We start from the raw sequence: 15,497 nt of genomic DNA, 5'->3' as shown, positions 1-15,497 counted from the left end.
GTGAATAACTCTGTATGGTCTGCTTTTCAAAATATGATTTCGTGGTCACCCATTGCACTGTCTCCAGTGGTGACGTTCCTCCGGACTCTCCACTGCATTGTCACCTTCCTTTCTTTGAGTGGAGTATGGGAGTTCTCACCACTTTCCAGTTCCAAGCCACTGGGGTGGTTGATCAAGGAGGCACCTTGTCAAATACTTTTTGAAAATCCGGACACACCAAATTTACACTTATGCGCTCATCTACACAAACAGTAACCTTTTCAAAGAGTAGTAAGGCAAGATTTCCCCTAGTAAAATCTTGTTGACTATCCAGAAAAATTTTAGACTTTGATCAAGTTAATTTAATTTAACAGTGATCTTGCTAGCTTTGATTGTGGCCAGGAGATTCTATATAGATCAGTGAGATTAAACTGTACATTGAGATCTATGTTGTGTGAAGAAAGTTAGGTGAATGAATTTGAGATTCATTTGTTGAGTGAAAGAATTCTATGTAATGGATTGTGTGTATTTAAGTAGGAGAGGGGTTGGTGAAGTTTTTTTTTTATCAAATGTTAATAATATTCAGGAGAGTTTAAAGTTTGTCAGAGAGTGGTTAGGAAATAAATGTTGGTTGGAGTACATGAAAGGTGCTGCCAATATAGTCAGTGAAAATTGTGTGAGGGTGGTTGAGTGATACTGAGGATAAGGCTGATAGGAATAAGTGTAGTTGAGCAGAATTAATTTAAATAATCCTTGCATTATGTGTATAGTCTTAAGGTAGCACTGACCCTTAAAACTGGGCAAATTTACATGTTGAGGAAACACTGGTAAACTCTTCTTATAACCTTCAAGTTGAGCACAAAACAAAAGTATGATTTTGCAATATTTGAAAGTACACTTTCAGTTATATATATATATATGTAATATGCATAATTAATGCAGCAGTGATAAAGAAATACATAACTTAAACTGTTTTAACACCATAACTTAGGAATGATAAAAATGTGTGAAAATTTATGCACATGGTCTTTGTGAACCTCCTCATAGCTTGAATTAAAAACTTTGCGAATTTTCTGCAATGTTAATGAGCTATGGAGAATTAATTTTAATTAATGCCTTTGTTAGTGGTAATCAGACTCATAAAAAGAAATTGGTAAAGATTCAAGCTATGGAAGATTGTAATATCAACAAGTGTGCTAAATTTCATGCTGTTATTGTCTTTAATGGTGAAGTTATCATGCTAATAAATTGGTGACCCCAGCGATAAGTTAGCATGTATATTCAGATTGTGATTAAAAGAAGCAAAAAGGACTAATTTCAAACGTATGTCCAAATGGTTTATGAATGAAATAACAGGAAAAGTAAGGAAAATCATCATAAACTTTAAATATTTAAATTGACTGCTACAACAGAAGATTTATAGTCCTGTAGTGTGAGAGAAAAATTACTTTCAATAACATGCAGTGATGGATACAAAAAAAAAGTAAAGTACTTAAATCTGAGGTAAGGCTCATTATCCTTAAGCTTCTTGTTGTTATTATAGTGTTTTTGAAGGAGAATTATCAGAAGTTATCCCAGTAATCCATACTTCTGTTGCTGGATGTCGAATAATAGGAAGACTGTGTGTTGGTGAGTATTTCAAGTCATGCTAACTATTAAAATGTTAAATCTTTCTACATCAGTTTTATTTTATTAAGAAATTGCTTTGTTATTCTTATTGAAAACAACTATAATGATGTTTTGCATTCATGATATAGGACATAAAGCACGTCTAATAAGTTATTAAAGTCATCTTTGACTAGATGTTTTTCTTTATATTTCTTTAAAGTAGTATTTTATAGACTTTGATTAGCATGCTTTTTGTTTAAAATCATGTAGAATTAATTAAAAAGGAATGTGAAGAAATACGTCTGTAATGAGATGCAATTTAATTTGCTCTTTTTAAGCCCAGTAAATAATCTTCCACCAATTTTTATTGGATTTTTGCTGTTACTTATAATTTCTAAAAAAAATCCTAGCTTTAACTGTAAAAGTGGTCATAATGTGGTGTTACAAAATGATCAAAACCAAGTCTGTTTATGATGGAGGTACACGTACATTAGGAATGATAAAGAGTTTGAAATTAAAAAATTATTCATATTGATATATTCTGAATGTACATCTGTACATTTAAGCAATAAATCAGATTTTTTAAAACATTTTGTTTTAGCCCAATTGACATGATTTACTGCAATATCTAGTGGGTACAAAGCTACTATATCATTCCTATTCTCAGAAGTTAAATACTCATTATAATTTGTATTTTAACTAGCAAACAGACATGGACTACTCATCCCTAATTCAGCCACAGACCAGGAACTGCAACACATTAGAAACTCACTGCCTGACACTGTAAAAATACAAAGAGTTGAAGAAAGGCTTTCAGCTTTAGGAAACGTTATTGCTTGCAATGATTATGTAGCCCTTACTCATCCTGATCTAGATAGGGTAAGTTTGCTGAATAAAGCTCCTAGAACTTCTTTATGTAAACTGTGTGGCATAACAGGATAAAGAAGAATCATCTGTGTGTGGTAAGACTTTGTAAAGAATGTACAACAAAATATACTGTCCTAGTGATGTAGATGGTGTAAATCATGTCTTTTTTTCTGTTTCTTTGTGTGGTAAGACTTTGTAAAGAATGTACAACAAAATATACTGTCCAAGTGATGTAGATGGTGTAAATCGTGTCTTTTTTTCTGTTTCTTTTTAATTATTATTCACTACTATGTTTATAGATAAACAACCTTCCCACTGCCAGATTTATTTATAGATAACTATAACCAACAAAAAGACACCTTTTAATATTTCATTACTTATTTGAAACATGAAACTGGTAAAGTTTGGGAATATTCAAGAGGAATACCCTTTCTCTATGGAGATGAAAATTATGAATTTGCATAGCAGTGAAAGTTACAGGTACATTGCTCTTCTTTATGATGTAAAAATATTAAGGAACTGGGAATTGATTTCTGAATGAGCAGTACATATTTGTACTTTGTTTGCATTAACCCAATGGAAATGGGGCAGTATCCAATGAGCATAGCTCATATAGAGAATGATAGACAGTGCAACAATATTTATAACTCTGAGCTTTTTAATGTATCTTCACAACAATTGGTAAGATTTTGTTAAAGATTACAAAAATTTTGTATACAAAGAATGAAATTATTTTAATTAAAGATTTGTTAATTTTGTATTCTAGCTATTTGCACTCAGACTCTGAATATTTCAAGTATTATCACCATCGTATTGTGCAGTGAAATGTTTAAAATCAAAATTATAAAAAATGTACGTACCTTTTAATTTTTTGTCAAATAATCTTGAAAAGCTTCTTTTAGTTAATTGTAAGTTGTTACTTTTTCACATATAGTTAATTTTTTGATGTTTTATTTTCTTTTCCTATCCTTTAACATTATTACTTATCGTGACACACATTAACGGATGTTTTCGGGGGTTTCCTTGGCAGCGACACTTTAGCCATTGTCAGAATGTTGGGACATTTGCCTACTACACTAAGCCTGATAAGCAGAGGCAGTTTGGCTTATATTTTTAAACAATTATTAAACCTTTCTAATGTGCATTTTAAAACATAACTAATGCATAATTAACTAAAATATAAAACTAAAACCTAAATCTAATTTAATTGTATATCTAACTAACAAAAGCAAAAACTGTGCTCAGACTTTGACAAGTTCTCCATGAATTCTTCATGCCAATTTTAAACTAACTGTTGGGAGACAGTATTTCGATATGTGGTCTTTCTATTGGTTACAAACATCTAGTTCAACAAAGTGTAATTGGCTGAGAAATTGCAATGCTATGTGTAGAAAGTGAGCATGGCATCTGTCAAGTCATATGAAATTTATGTTTATTTTCTCCCAACATTCCCAAAGGAGCTTGAAAGAAGAACATGTAAACAGAGCAATTAATCTATATTATTTCTATATATGGAAGGTTTGGTATAGTGTACTCATTTTCAAGTTACAAAAGCTAAATGTTTTAAGTTTGTGAAGTGCATCAAACTGAAGTTTAATCATTTTTCTTTAAGGTTTAAATAAAGGAATTAAAACTTTGAACTGTGATGTAAATTTTAATGCTAATTTCATTGGTATACATTAATAGTAAGATTCCTTAATTAAGTTATGAATGTAATGAAGTAAAATCTTGTGATGTATGCCTGAATCATAGGGTTAAACAGTGCCTATAATAAATGGAGTTAATTTTAGATACATTTCTTCAGGATGTGAAAAATGTTCTTAAACATGCAACTTATCTGGATGATTAGCTTGTATACATTTTGTATACGTAAAATAATCTCAAGAATAAATGGAGTTAACATGCAATAAAGTGGATTTTCATATTACAAAAAATACATAAATAATACACTGCTAGATGTTGACATAAGGTATTTTAACTAATCAAATACTGTTATTAAAAACTGACATAATTTTGTTTTACAAAGGAATGAAAAATTTATCATAATTCATAATATTCAACTTTGAAAACTTTAATCTTCATGTGTACACAGAAAATTTATTTTTAAATTTTAAAACAAAAGTAATTTTCATGCATTTAAAGCACTATGTGTCCTTACTACTAAACACAAATTAATAATTTAATTATTCATAGAACTTAATAATAACTATGCGAGTCATCAATACTTATAGCTGACAATTAATTTACAGTGGTTTCTATGTCAAAAAATACAAAGAGGTGTAAAAATATGTATACTTTTAAGTTGCTTTTCTTTGACAGCAGGTAAAATAATTAACTGGTTACTTGCACAAAAACTTAAAGAATTAAAATAATAGTCTGAAGTGATTTGTGATATTGTGTCTAGAATTATGAAAATCACTCTAAATATGTACAGAGAAACATATATTTAATTTTAAAGAAGGTAAAAAAAAAGAACTTAGTTGTTTTAATTTCCAGGAAACTGAAGAAATCTTAGAAGATGTCCTGCGAGTGGAAGTCTTTCGTCAGACTGTTGCAGATAATGTCTTGGTCGGGAGTTATTGTGCTCTTAGTAACCAAGGTGGTTTAGTAAGTAGAAACTTTTTCACAAATTGTTGTAGATAACGTCCTGGTCGAGATTAAAGAATTAAGTCATAATACTTCTTGTTTTGCATTTTACAGGGCATGCTGTTATATTAAAGTGTACTGAGAGGACTGTTAGTAACATTACATTTTGTAATATTTACAAGATGTATAATTAGTAATTGTTCAGTTACTAAATCTAAAAGATTACACAGATTTACCAGAGTAAGAAATTTAGTTTCCTTTGGAAACTCTACCAACATTGATTTCTTGAGATTTGTATACGTAAACAGTTTTAAAGTTTTTAATTTCTAACCCTTTGTAATTACTTACCTCTTCTCACATTTACAGCTATTTTTGACTTGACTGCTCTCTAGTGTTCAAGTTTTTGCTCGCCACTAGTCTTGAACTCCCACCTAATTACATGTATATATCACATGATTCAGCTGCATTTAAGCATGCAAATTAACATGCGACAACCCTCTACCAATAGGTGTGCAATACACCATCCTGTTGCAGCTGACTCCATCTATGCAGTTTGAACCCAGTCTTCATTTCTTGATTTGGCATGACCGTGTTAACACCTAGTACTTAATGTTTCCTTTAGTGCATTTTTGACAGTCTGTAGTTACTTTGAATTTTACATTTCAAAGTATTGTTTTTCAAATCCACATCTGAGTTGGATTTAATTTTTATTTTCAATTATCTTACTTTCTCCGTTTTATGAATTCACAATTCACTATCACACCGTCAATGGCACCGATGATACCATCGATTACCAACTCGTAATGATAGCTAAAGGGGTGGCAATATTGGCAGAAGAGATATTGGCAATAGTTCAATGGGAGATGTCCTTTTTCATGTGGGCCGAGGGGACTCCCGTCAATAGGAGATTACACCATTGCCTGAAGATTTATATCAGGATGACATAGTTTTTGGATAGCCTTTTCCTTCCCCTTTCTTTTGCTGTGCAGCCAGATTCTCAGCCTATTGAAGCAACTAGGCCTCTGTCATCATTTTTGGATTTGATTTCATAGGTGTGTTCTGTTTTGTCTTTTTCACCAGTATCATATGACCCCTCCCCTTCCTTATTAATCAATGTACCTAGTTCTGAGTCTTTTGTTTTTCCCTCCTTTGCCTGGTATTGGGATCCATGCAGTCGGGTTTGCAGAATATTTACTTGCACTCCCCATATACTACAGAAGCTCATGCACATGCTAATCATTGTTCTGCAAATCCATTTTTGGATACTCAACATTTGAATTCTCTTCTTCCCCTTTGGGGTTCTGACCCTGATACTTCAGTGCATTTTCCCAGGCACAAATGGCCTGGAATATGTTAATCGCTTACACTCTTTCATCATTTGTTCTCTATACACCTGTTATTTGAGGTTTTCCATCATTTTCCCAAGGGTTTTTCAGCAGAATCCTGTACACTCCTACTCAAGATATTGTCCAGATTATCTTTGTCTGCCTACTCCCTTCACAGTTGGTTCCTGTGCTGCTGGGATCTCTTGGGTTGGGATGCATTATTAACACATTTGCATCTTCCCCCCCACATTACTGATGAATCTTTGGGCAGCCTACAGTATTTCGTGGAATCTGCCAGATTTCACACTTCCCTATCTTCCCTTACTTCTCATTTGTTTAAACCTCCTCCTTTTTCAGTTCTTGTTTTTCTTCCTGTACCAGTTTCTCCTTCTTGAACCACATCTATACATTGTACCATTGTTCACCTACATCCTGCTAGGTATGAGCAGTAACAGTTACTACCCTATGGTTTCCATTCTGGTGTGGGCCAGACTAGCTCGTTTCTCAGGGGTGTAGGAGAACCTTACCACCGATCTTTGAATTATTTGAGTTTTATCAAAAGGACACTTACTCTTTTCCTCTCACTTCCTCCCTTATCCCCAATACCAGTTATTTTCTCCCCCCCTCAAGATCTTGTCTCTCACCAGCAACTTCTCATCAATAGTGCCATCGAATAGATTCTCCTGTTCTTCTAGGATTTTATTCCCAACTTTTTGTTTCTACCAAGAAGACTGGGGATTAGCACCCTGTTATCAATCCTTCCCATCTAAATAGCTTTATCGATGTACCATGATTAACCATGGAATTCTACCTGTCTCTCTGATGGGCTTTGGATGATGAGATTAGATGTGTCCAATCCTTATCTCTACATCCCTATTGCTCAGGCTTCACATTGTTATCAACATTTTCAGGCTGGTGTATGCATACACCTTGCAATTTCTGTTGGGTGGTCCAATTGTTTTCCTGATTCTTACATTCTTGTGTGCTCAATTTTCATCATTATATAGATGACAGGCTTCTTCTGGATCCATCTTTTGCAGAGTCTTCCACCCACACCCAACTTCTCTTCAGGGAAGCTGCACAGGTGGGTTAGAGTATCATGGTGGAGAAATCCATTGTCTTGTTCATCTGGGGGTATTTTTCAACTTGCACCTCAGTTGAGCCCAGCCTTCTTTTCTTTGTCTGTGAGCCATGGAGTTCTTAGTTTAGAGGGCACAATCAACACCTTCTCTTCCTGCTCAAGAGGTTCTATTTTGGGGACTTTGGTATCACTGGATCTCTCATCTCTCTGGACCGTGCCCATATATGTTCCTTGCAGTGGGTACTACAAGATCAATGGAACCTTTTGATTTTCAGATTTCCATTCCTGCTTCCTTTCACTCCAAATTTCTATGGGGTTAGACAGGGACAACACTACAGTGGGAGTACCTATTCCTCCTCCCCGTCTGGATATCCATGTTTTAACAGATGCCTTTTTGTTAGTACTGCAATACCCAAGAGATCTTGGGGGGAGTTAGGTCTTCACATTACCGATAATCAAAGGAACATTGGGGATGGGCAGCAATCTCTGTCTGCTTTACTCAGGTTAGTCCATGAGTGTACGATCCAGTATAAACAAAATTATGATGCAATACACTGCCAGGATGAACCTGCGAGTGGTCTTGTGGAACATCCCATCTCAACATTGAGCATGATAGATCTTATAGTTCACACGGTGCAGAATTGTAAAAAGAGTATACCTGGACAAGCACCACTTGCCACAGAGTGAGATCCATAACATGCAAAGGAGGCCCCTGAAATAAATTGTTCAGTTACGTGAAACAACAAATAAAAACAACTTATAGTCGTAACATCATGTGTAGAATGGCCACAGGAAAAAGATGATATTCAGCTAAGCAGGAAACCACAAGATGATGTAATTAATGTGACTCAAATGTGAAGGGAGAGGTCCACATGCTGATATGTAGAATCTCTTCCAGAGGATGATAGAAATGAGCAGCCAAGGACATTATGAGGTGACCAATGTCATGGGGTGAGAAACAAAACAATTGGGAAGATTCAGGAAAAAGGGAGGAATATATCAATATGAATAACCTGATAAACCTAACTGGTAAGGATGATAGGAGAAATAGTTGGATTCCAATGGATAAACAAATGGGAGCAAGAACCACAGAAGGGAGCTGTGCACGACACATAACACCTTAAAGCATAGACCAGACACAGAAAACAATCTGGATCAGAGCAGGAGTAAATGTGGGATACGAATGGAAGAAAAATAGGAGTGAAGGCAAAATTACCTTCAAGGGCAACCAACATTTTGGGAAGAAAAGAACATAGGTTTTGTGGTACAAAATGCTGTTGACATCGATGGAAATCAAGTCTGACCTGTGATGTCCACAAGCCAATAGAAGAAGGAAATACATCCTCAAAGAAAGGTGGTATAAAGAACATAATGCTAGCAGTTCGAAGGGAAAGGGCATGGAGAACTACTTTTAGATTCCAATCTGGCAAGTAAGTGGAACCACTGCTCAACGAACAGCAAGGAGTTCCAAAAGGTTGATGATTCTTTTTTTTTTCAAAATAGGGTTTCATGGTCACCCATTGCACTTTCTCTGGTGATGTGTTCCTCTGAACTCTCCAAAGCATTTCTTTCCCCCCTTCTACCAGTGGAGTATGGGACTCCTTACCACTTACCAGCTCCTAGCTGCTGAGGTGGTGGACTATAGAGGACTCTTCCTAAGTTTGCACAATTCTACTCAGTTGAGAGTAGGGTGGTGATTTTCTGCCTGTGTAGAAGGCATGACTATTTTCCTGCCATGGGTCTATTGTCTTATGACAGAAGCTGCAGGTCTGGACTGAATCTTTTCATCTGTGTTGCAGGTCACCCTTCTGGCTGGGAACCCTCCCTCTACTGCTACCTGGATGTCAGTTTCTGGGCAACTTGTTCTGGTTGGAGCTGGACCAGCCAAAATAACTCCTCACGTGTGAGTGGGATGGGAACTTCCTCCCACCACAAAATGGGTGTTACTTTCCCAATGCTGATTGGTTTTGGACTGGAATTGACCCTACATGTTGCATTTCCAATTTCCTGACATCATCCAAATGTGCATTCCTGGGGTTTATTGTTCAAGGTTTTGTTGGATTTGTAAACATGTTGGTTTATGCTCTCGGAATGGAGAATCCTCTTACCAGGAGCTGGTTGAGTTCCTCCCAGTGCCTCTGGTCTTGATTGGAGTTAACCTCCTGATTATGGCCCAGTGCACATTAGACACTCTCCACACATTCCTCTTCCTTTTGGATTTGGAATGGATAACTTGTTCCACCCTTTCATTGCAGCACAAAACCAGCTGACTCCACTTGGGCAAAGAGTATACCTAGTTCAGATGTAGTCTGGTCTCCAGCGAGTGTGCTACCTCTATGTAGCAGTGGCACAGTCCATGGGTGCTCTTCAGGCACTTTTGAAGGGAGTTCATGTAGGTAATTTTACACCAGTCCCTCTACCTGCTCAGTGTGAGATGCTAGCTGTAACTGTGAGTAATACTATTGTAAATTGATATTTTCCTGCACTGAAAACATATTTCCAATAGATACCTCTGCTTACTCTTCCCACTTCTAGTGTTGTTTTTCTTGCCTAATCTTGAAGTGAAGACTGGGTTCAAACTGCATAGAGGGAATCATCTGCAATAGGGGGTGTGTCACACTCCTATTGGTGGAGGCTTGTTGCATGCTTGAATGCATCTGAGTTGCATAGTATTTACCTGGAATTAAAGACAAAGTTCAAGTCTAGTGATGAGTGAAAATGTTGCACTACTGGGCAGTCAAGTCAGGAATAGCTGTAACTGTGAGAGGGGTAAGTATCTATCAGAAATATATTTTCAGTGTAGAAAAATATTAACTTTAAACTGAAGAATGATGTAAAACCTCTATTCTAGAAGATATAATAGTAACACTCTCATGTTTGGAAATCTTGCATACAAGTACTTAACTTGTGCAGTAATAAAATTCTCATAGAGCATACTTCAACTCAAGAACTTGTTTACCAGTTTCAAATTTTCTTAAAAGACTTAAAGTACCAACTTTTAATAATATTTGAGCAAATATGAAAGACACTTCTCTCTCTGTTTATCTGCATAATAAAGGTACATCCTCGAACCTCATTGGAAGATCAGGATGAATTGTCTTCTCTCCTCCAAGTCCCCCTGGTGGTAAGTTGAATACAAAATGAGTATAAAGTTGAAAGTGATGGTTGTTAATGTTCAGAATGTTAATTACATTATTTAATTGGAATGCATAAAATGCTGATATTTTGTGCCATGTAATTTGTAAAATTAGTTACTTTAACAGCACTTGAGAATAGAATTTATTTATTAGCTGATAGGAAAAGTTCTGTACCATAAAGGCTGAAATGCTTTCTTAGTCTAAGAGTATCAGGTATTAGTTATCTTGTTTTTCTTTTTTCTGATGTATGTTTCCCATTTTCTAACATGTAAATATAAAATTATTGCCACATTAATCCGATATCGAGAAAAATGTGACATACACAATACCATAGCTTTGTAAACCATAAACCTCATAACAAAAATACATTTTTTTCTTATGTTTAGTGAGTTTTATAAAAATTCAAGGTTTCTAATAATACGATCCCAGACTCGCTGAGTACTGCAGTACCTGATAAAGATCTACAGTAGTTATCAATCTTGTGGTATTAACTGGCCCCTTCAGTAAGCAGAATTGTTTTGGGTCAACTTCATAGTAATTTTTCTACACACTTAATGAAATAATACTAATAAAATACGAATGAATGAACCCCATGTAAACACTAATAGTAAGTTAAGTAGAAAATAATAGCCATACTTTCTAGCTTTTATTAAGTTAAACCATGAGATCAGTGTCAGTATTTCACTCTCTGTGTGAGCATGCACTTAATATGCGTGGCACCCATTACCTTCATTTTTTTTTAAATAGAGCCTTTAGCATGGACAGTATGTCCTAAACTTAATGTACAAATATTTGGAAAAACTGTTTTTAACAGGGCCCTAAGTCACTATAAACGTCTTGTATATATCTTTTTAGCAGCCAAAGCATGATGAAGTCAAGCTGTCTGTAGTTTTAAGTCACTGTAAGTTTCTTGCTTGTGGACAGCATGGCTCAGTAGCATTGCTTTGGACTCATAGTCAGATAGTTGTGAGTTTAAAGTTTGCTTTCATTGTACTGTTGTGTCCGTGAGCAAGACACGTTACCGCAGTTGTTACAGTCAACTCGGCTATTAGCTTGGGCATAACCTGTGATGGACTGGCATACCATCTAGGAGGAATGTCCCCATTCTCATCTGCTTGTGCCAATTAAATCACAGTTCAGCACCAGGTCCCGTGTGTCATCTCAGCATGGAAGGAATTTCACCTTGATTTCTAACCACTTGTTTAGGTCTCCTGACTCTAAACCTTTTGTATGTCTTTTTAGCAACTTTAGTTTTAAATCACTGTAAACCTATTCTTTAAGTTTCATGATATCCTAAGTACTGTAAACATGTTTAAGTCTCATGACACCTCACGTCATTGTAATCCTTTTGTTTAGGTTTCATTACATTCTAAATCACTGTAAACTTCTTGTTTAGGTCTCATGATATCCTAAGTCACTGTAAACATCTTGATTAGATTTCATGGCATCCTAAGTCACCATAAACCTCTTCTTTAGGCCTCATGGCATCCTAAGTCACTGTTAATTTCTTGTTTAGGTCTCATGGTATCTTATGTCACTCTAAACATCTTATTTAGGTTTCATGACACCTTAAGTCACTGTAAACCTCTTGTATAGAGTTCTGTGACACATCCATTATAAGCTTGCCATTCATTTAAATGTCAGGAACCAGTGTTCTATGCCCTTCTTGTCAGATTAATGTAACACAAGTTTCTAATCAAAATAAAAAGGTCTACAGCAGTGTTTTTATTTTTCAAAACTTGACTTGGTAGGTGTAAATACTTTTCTTGTATGGATTTTTAATGTGGATCATATTACATTTCAGCAATACTGTGACATATTTTGATTTGAAATAGTTGAATCCATATAACAGTGATCACAACCATAGACCTTCTTTGTGATGAACCTTGGCAGTTGGCTGATTAAAAAACAAGATATCATTGTGGCCCTGTTCTCATTCTCTCTCAGCCAGTGTATCTACCTGTATCTGGATTTAATATAAGACGTAGCTCAAGAAGATTTGCAGTGAATCAGGGGTGCTGTTGATGGTTGATCATATGATTTACATATAATAATTCTGATACTAATTTTGATCCTAAAATGTGAAAGTAATAGAAATATAGCAAGTATACTATAATCAGATATTATTGTTTAACTTGATTTTTAAAAGCTATTGCATTTAAACCATTATTACATATCAAACACTTCTTAAAACTAATTTGGTGTAATGAAATCTTTGCCAATCTCAAACTGATTAAATTGTAAATATTTGATGATATTGCTTTTTTTTTAAAAAATAAACATTCATTCTGATATCAGGCAGGTACTGTGAACCGAGGTAGTGATGTCATTGGTGCAGGTCTGGTGGTTAACGACTGGTCTGCTTTTTGTGGTATGGACACAACCAGTACAGAACTGTCTGTGATTGAAAGTGTTTTCCGACTGAATGAAGCTCAACCTAGTGATATTTCTACTAATATGAGAGCATCACTTATAGAAAGGTTTGTTTGTTTTTTATTGTGTGTTTTTCCAATACATGACTATAAGGAAGTTTGTAATGATTTACTAGAGAAAAATGGGGAAAAAAACAAGTTTGAGATCCCGCAAAGTGTTTTTAAAGTTAGTTTGAGGAAACTACAGAGAAATAGCTTGAATGTGTGAATTGTTAATAAGTTAATAATAATTGTGGACAACAAGTTCTCTCCTGGTTTAAGTAGTAGTCAGATTGTCATTTTGTAGTTTTTTGGGTGCTAATTTTTGTGTAATTTATGACAGTACAAAGATCAGTTTTAACATTTTGACTCCATTATTTAAAAGTTGTCTTTACCCATACACTTATGACTTGCACTATCCTACCAAAAGTCATAAATTCCAAAAATTATTAGCCTGCATTTGGTCTTAATGACTGCTTCAATGCGTCGTGGAAAACTGTCTACTGATTTCTGATAGAAAGCTGATGGTATTGGCTCCACTCCTCCCTTAAAGCATTTGTAAGCTCCATTACTGAAGAGGGCCATCTTGGCCTTGCCTTAATTCTGCATTCCAGTTCATCCCAAAGATGTTCTATCGGGTTGAGGTCGGGGCTCTGTGCTGCAATGTTCCGATGTTATTCTCTTTAAACCACATGTTCACAATCCTGGCTTTGTGACATGGAGCATTATCATGCTGGAAGGTATAAGGGCCAGTACCATAAAATCTATGGATTGATGCACTATGACCAGTGGACCTAGTCCATACACGAGAAGTACCCTCAGACTATGATACTGCCACCTCCAAACTTCACTGTTGAGATACTGCACTCAGGTAATAAGAGCTCTCTAGGCATCCTCCATATTCAAGCACATCTATCAGACTGGAAGAGTGTGTAGTGTGACTCGTCGTTCCACAGGACAGATTTCCATGGTCCAGGTTCACTGTGCCTTGCCCGATGCCATTTTACAGTGTGCATTTGTTTTTGTTATCAATGGCTTGTGGGCTGCAGCTCTTCCATGAAAATTCATGGCATGCAGCTCTCGACTTGTCATGCAAACAGTTATAGGATTGTCTGTGGCTGCTCGCATCACCAAACACAGATTCTCATGAGTCTGATGGCAAGGTGAGGTAACCAGCCTTATCAAGGTGCATCAGCTCTTGTCAGTCAGTATTTTATGCCTGCCTGGTAGTTTCTTGAGCTTATTGTCACCTGTGGACTTCCATTTCTTCAGCACCTTGCCAACTGTCGACCTGGGAATGTTTAGTTGTTGCACAATAGTGCATAAAGACATTTTTCCCAAATGACATCCAACTATCCTTCCCTTCTGAAACTGTTAGCTATTTCTGAGTACTTATCGTTCAGCATACAAGTTCGAAATGACTTTTGAGCAAACTGTTGATCACCCTTATAGGCTGTGTCCCATGACTTTTGGTAGGATAGTGTATTCTCAGTATACAGTCTTGCTGGCAAAAAAGCTTGGTGCAACAAAGAAGGAACTGTAAGTGTTAGAAATTCAGTTTCCAAACTTCCAAAGAGCTTAGGTAGCCTACTTTTGATAAATCTTATTTGATTCTTGATCTTTTTAAATTGATTAACACAACTTCAATATTAGAAATTAAAAATAAAAAGTTTGGAAACCTGAATCTTGGCATTTTTGTGTACAGTGTTGTTTCTGGTGTAGGTTTTAATTAATATATACACACACTAAATTTTTCACTTCTCTAGTTGGAGTTATAAACTGAAAACATAGAAGCTTACATTAAATACAAAAAACTATAAAATGACTAGCTGAGAACTGAGTTTTGAGCAATATCAACTCTTTCTAACCCAGCTAGGTCAATGGCAGAGAAAGCCTCAAACTTTCCTGTGGAATGAAATGATATGAAACTTTGTTACTCTCTTAACTCTCTCAACACGGACTCAGTCAATTTGACCGACCACATGACCTCTTTGTACTCATTTAAAGTCTTTATAGATTTAATACTTCTAACTTTCAATATAGTGTGTATATCTTCACAAAATTTGTCAGTCTTTCAGTTAATATTATAAGTCTTTTACATACAAAATATCATATTTTTTAGTAAAGTATTTTTAATAAAATAAAATAAAGGTTTGTCCATGAATACATTTGAGTATTTGTTTGGAATAGTCCATGTGCAAAGTAATTTTAATATTAAAATTAAAAATACTTTTCCTAATCTCAAATTCCCTTTGTGTAATCCCCAGAACCTCCTAAATGCATTGCAGGCGTTTTTTGTTTTTTTTCTGTAAAACTTTATAGTTTAACTGTTATTTTCTCTACCCTATCTCAAAAACAGGATTGGTTAAACTCGACTGACCTCGTAATCACCATTTATCCTAAGTAGCTCTTAAGTTCATAACAGTATACATCTATTTATAATTAAATTTTATTGTTTTATTGCCTTTTGAACCGTGTTTAACTACTATCCATGCCATTATAA

The 15,497-nt window shown here is 35.3% G+C and overlaps 1 protein-coding gene across 1 annotated transcript in view; it reads left to right on the top strand.

Annotated features, from left to right (window-relative positions):
* The window catches only part of LOC106474606 (eukaryotic translation initiation factor 6-like), an 18,831-nt gene extending 5,593 nt beyond the window's left edge, over positions 1 to 13,238 (top strand). Inside the window, exons 2-6 of the mRNA XM_013935296.2 lie at positions 1,523 to 1,608; positions 2,291 to 2,466; positions 4,951 to 5,061; positions 10,505 to 10,570; positions 12,882 to 13,238. Coding sequence (XP_013790750.2) covers positions 1,523 to 1,608; positions 2,291 to 2,466; positions 4,951 to 5,061; positions 10,505 to 10,570; positions 12,882 to 13,223 — 781 coding nt within the window. The 3' untranslated portion in view covers positions 13,224 to 13,238. The remainder of the gene's footprint in view (positions 1 to 1,522; positions 1,609 to 2,290; positions 2,467 to 4,950; positions 5,062 to 10,504; positions 10,571 to 12,881) is intronic.
* The last annotated feature ends 2,259 nt before the right edge of the window (positions 13,239 to 15,497 follow it).

The sequence above is a fragment of the Limulus polyphemus genome, unplaced genomic scaffold, assembly GCF_000517525.1.
Source record: "Limulus polyphemus unplaced genomic scaffold, Limulus_polyphemus-2.1.2 Scaffold7430, whole genome shotgun sequence".
Lineage (NCBI taxonomy): Eukaryota > Metazoa > Arthropoda > Merostomata > Xiphosura > Limulidae > Limulus > Limulus polyphemus.
The sequence above is the reverse complement of the archived record's forward strand: the minus strand, read 5'-3'. Positions and strand labels throughout refer to the sequence as shown.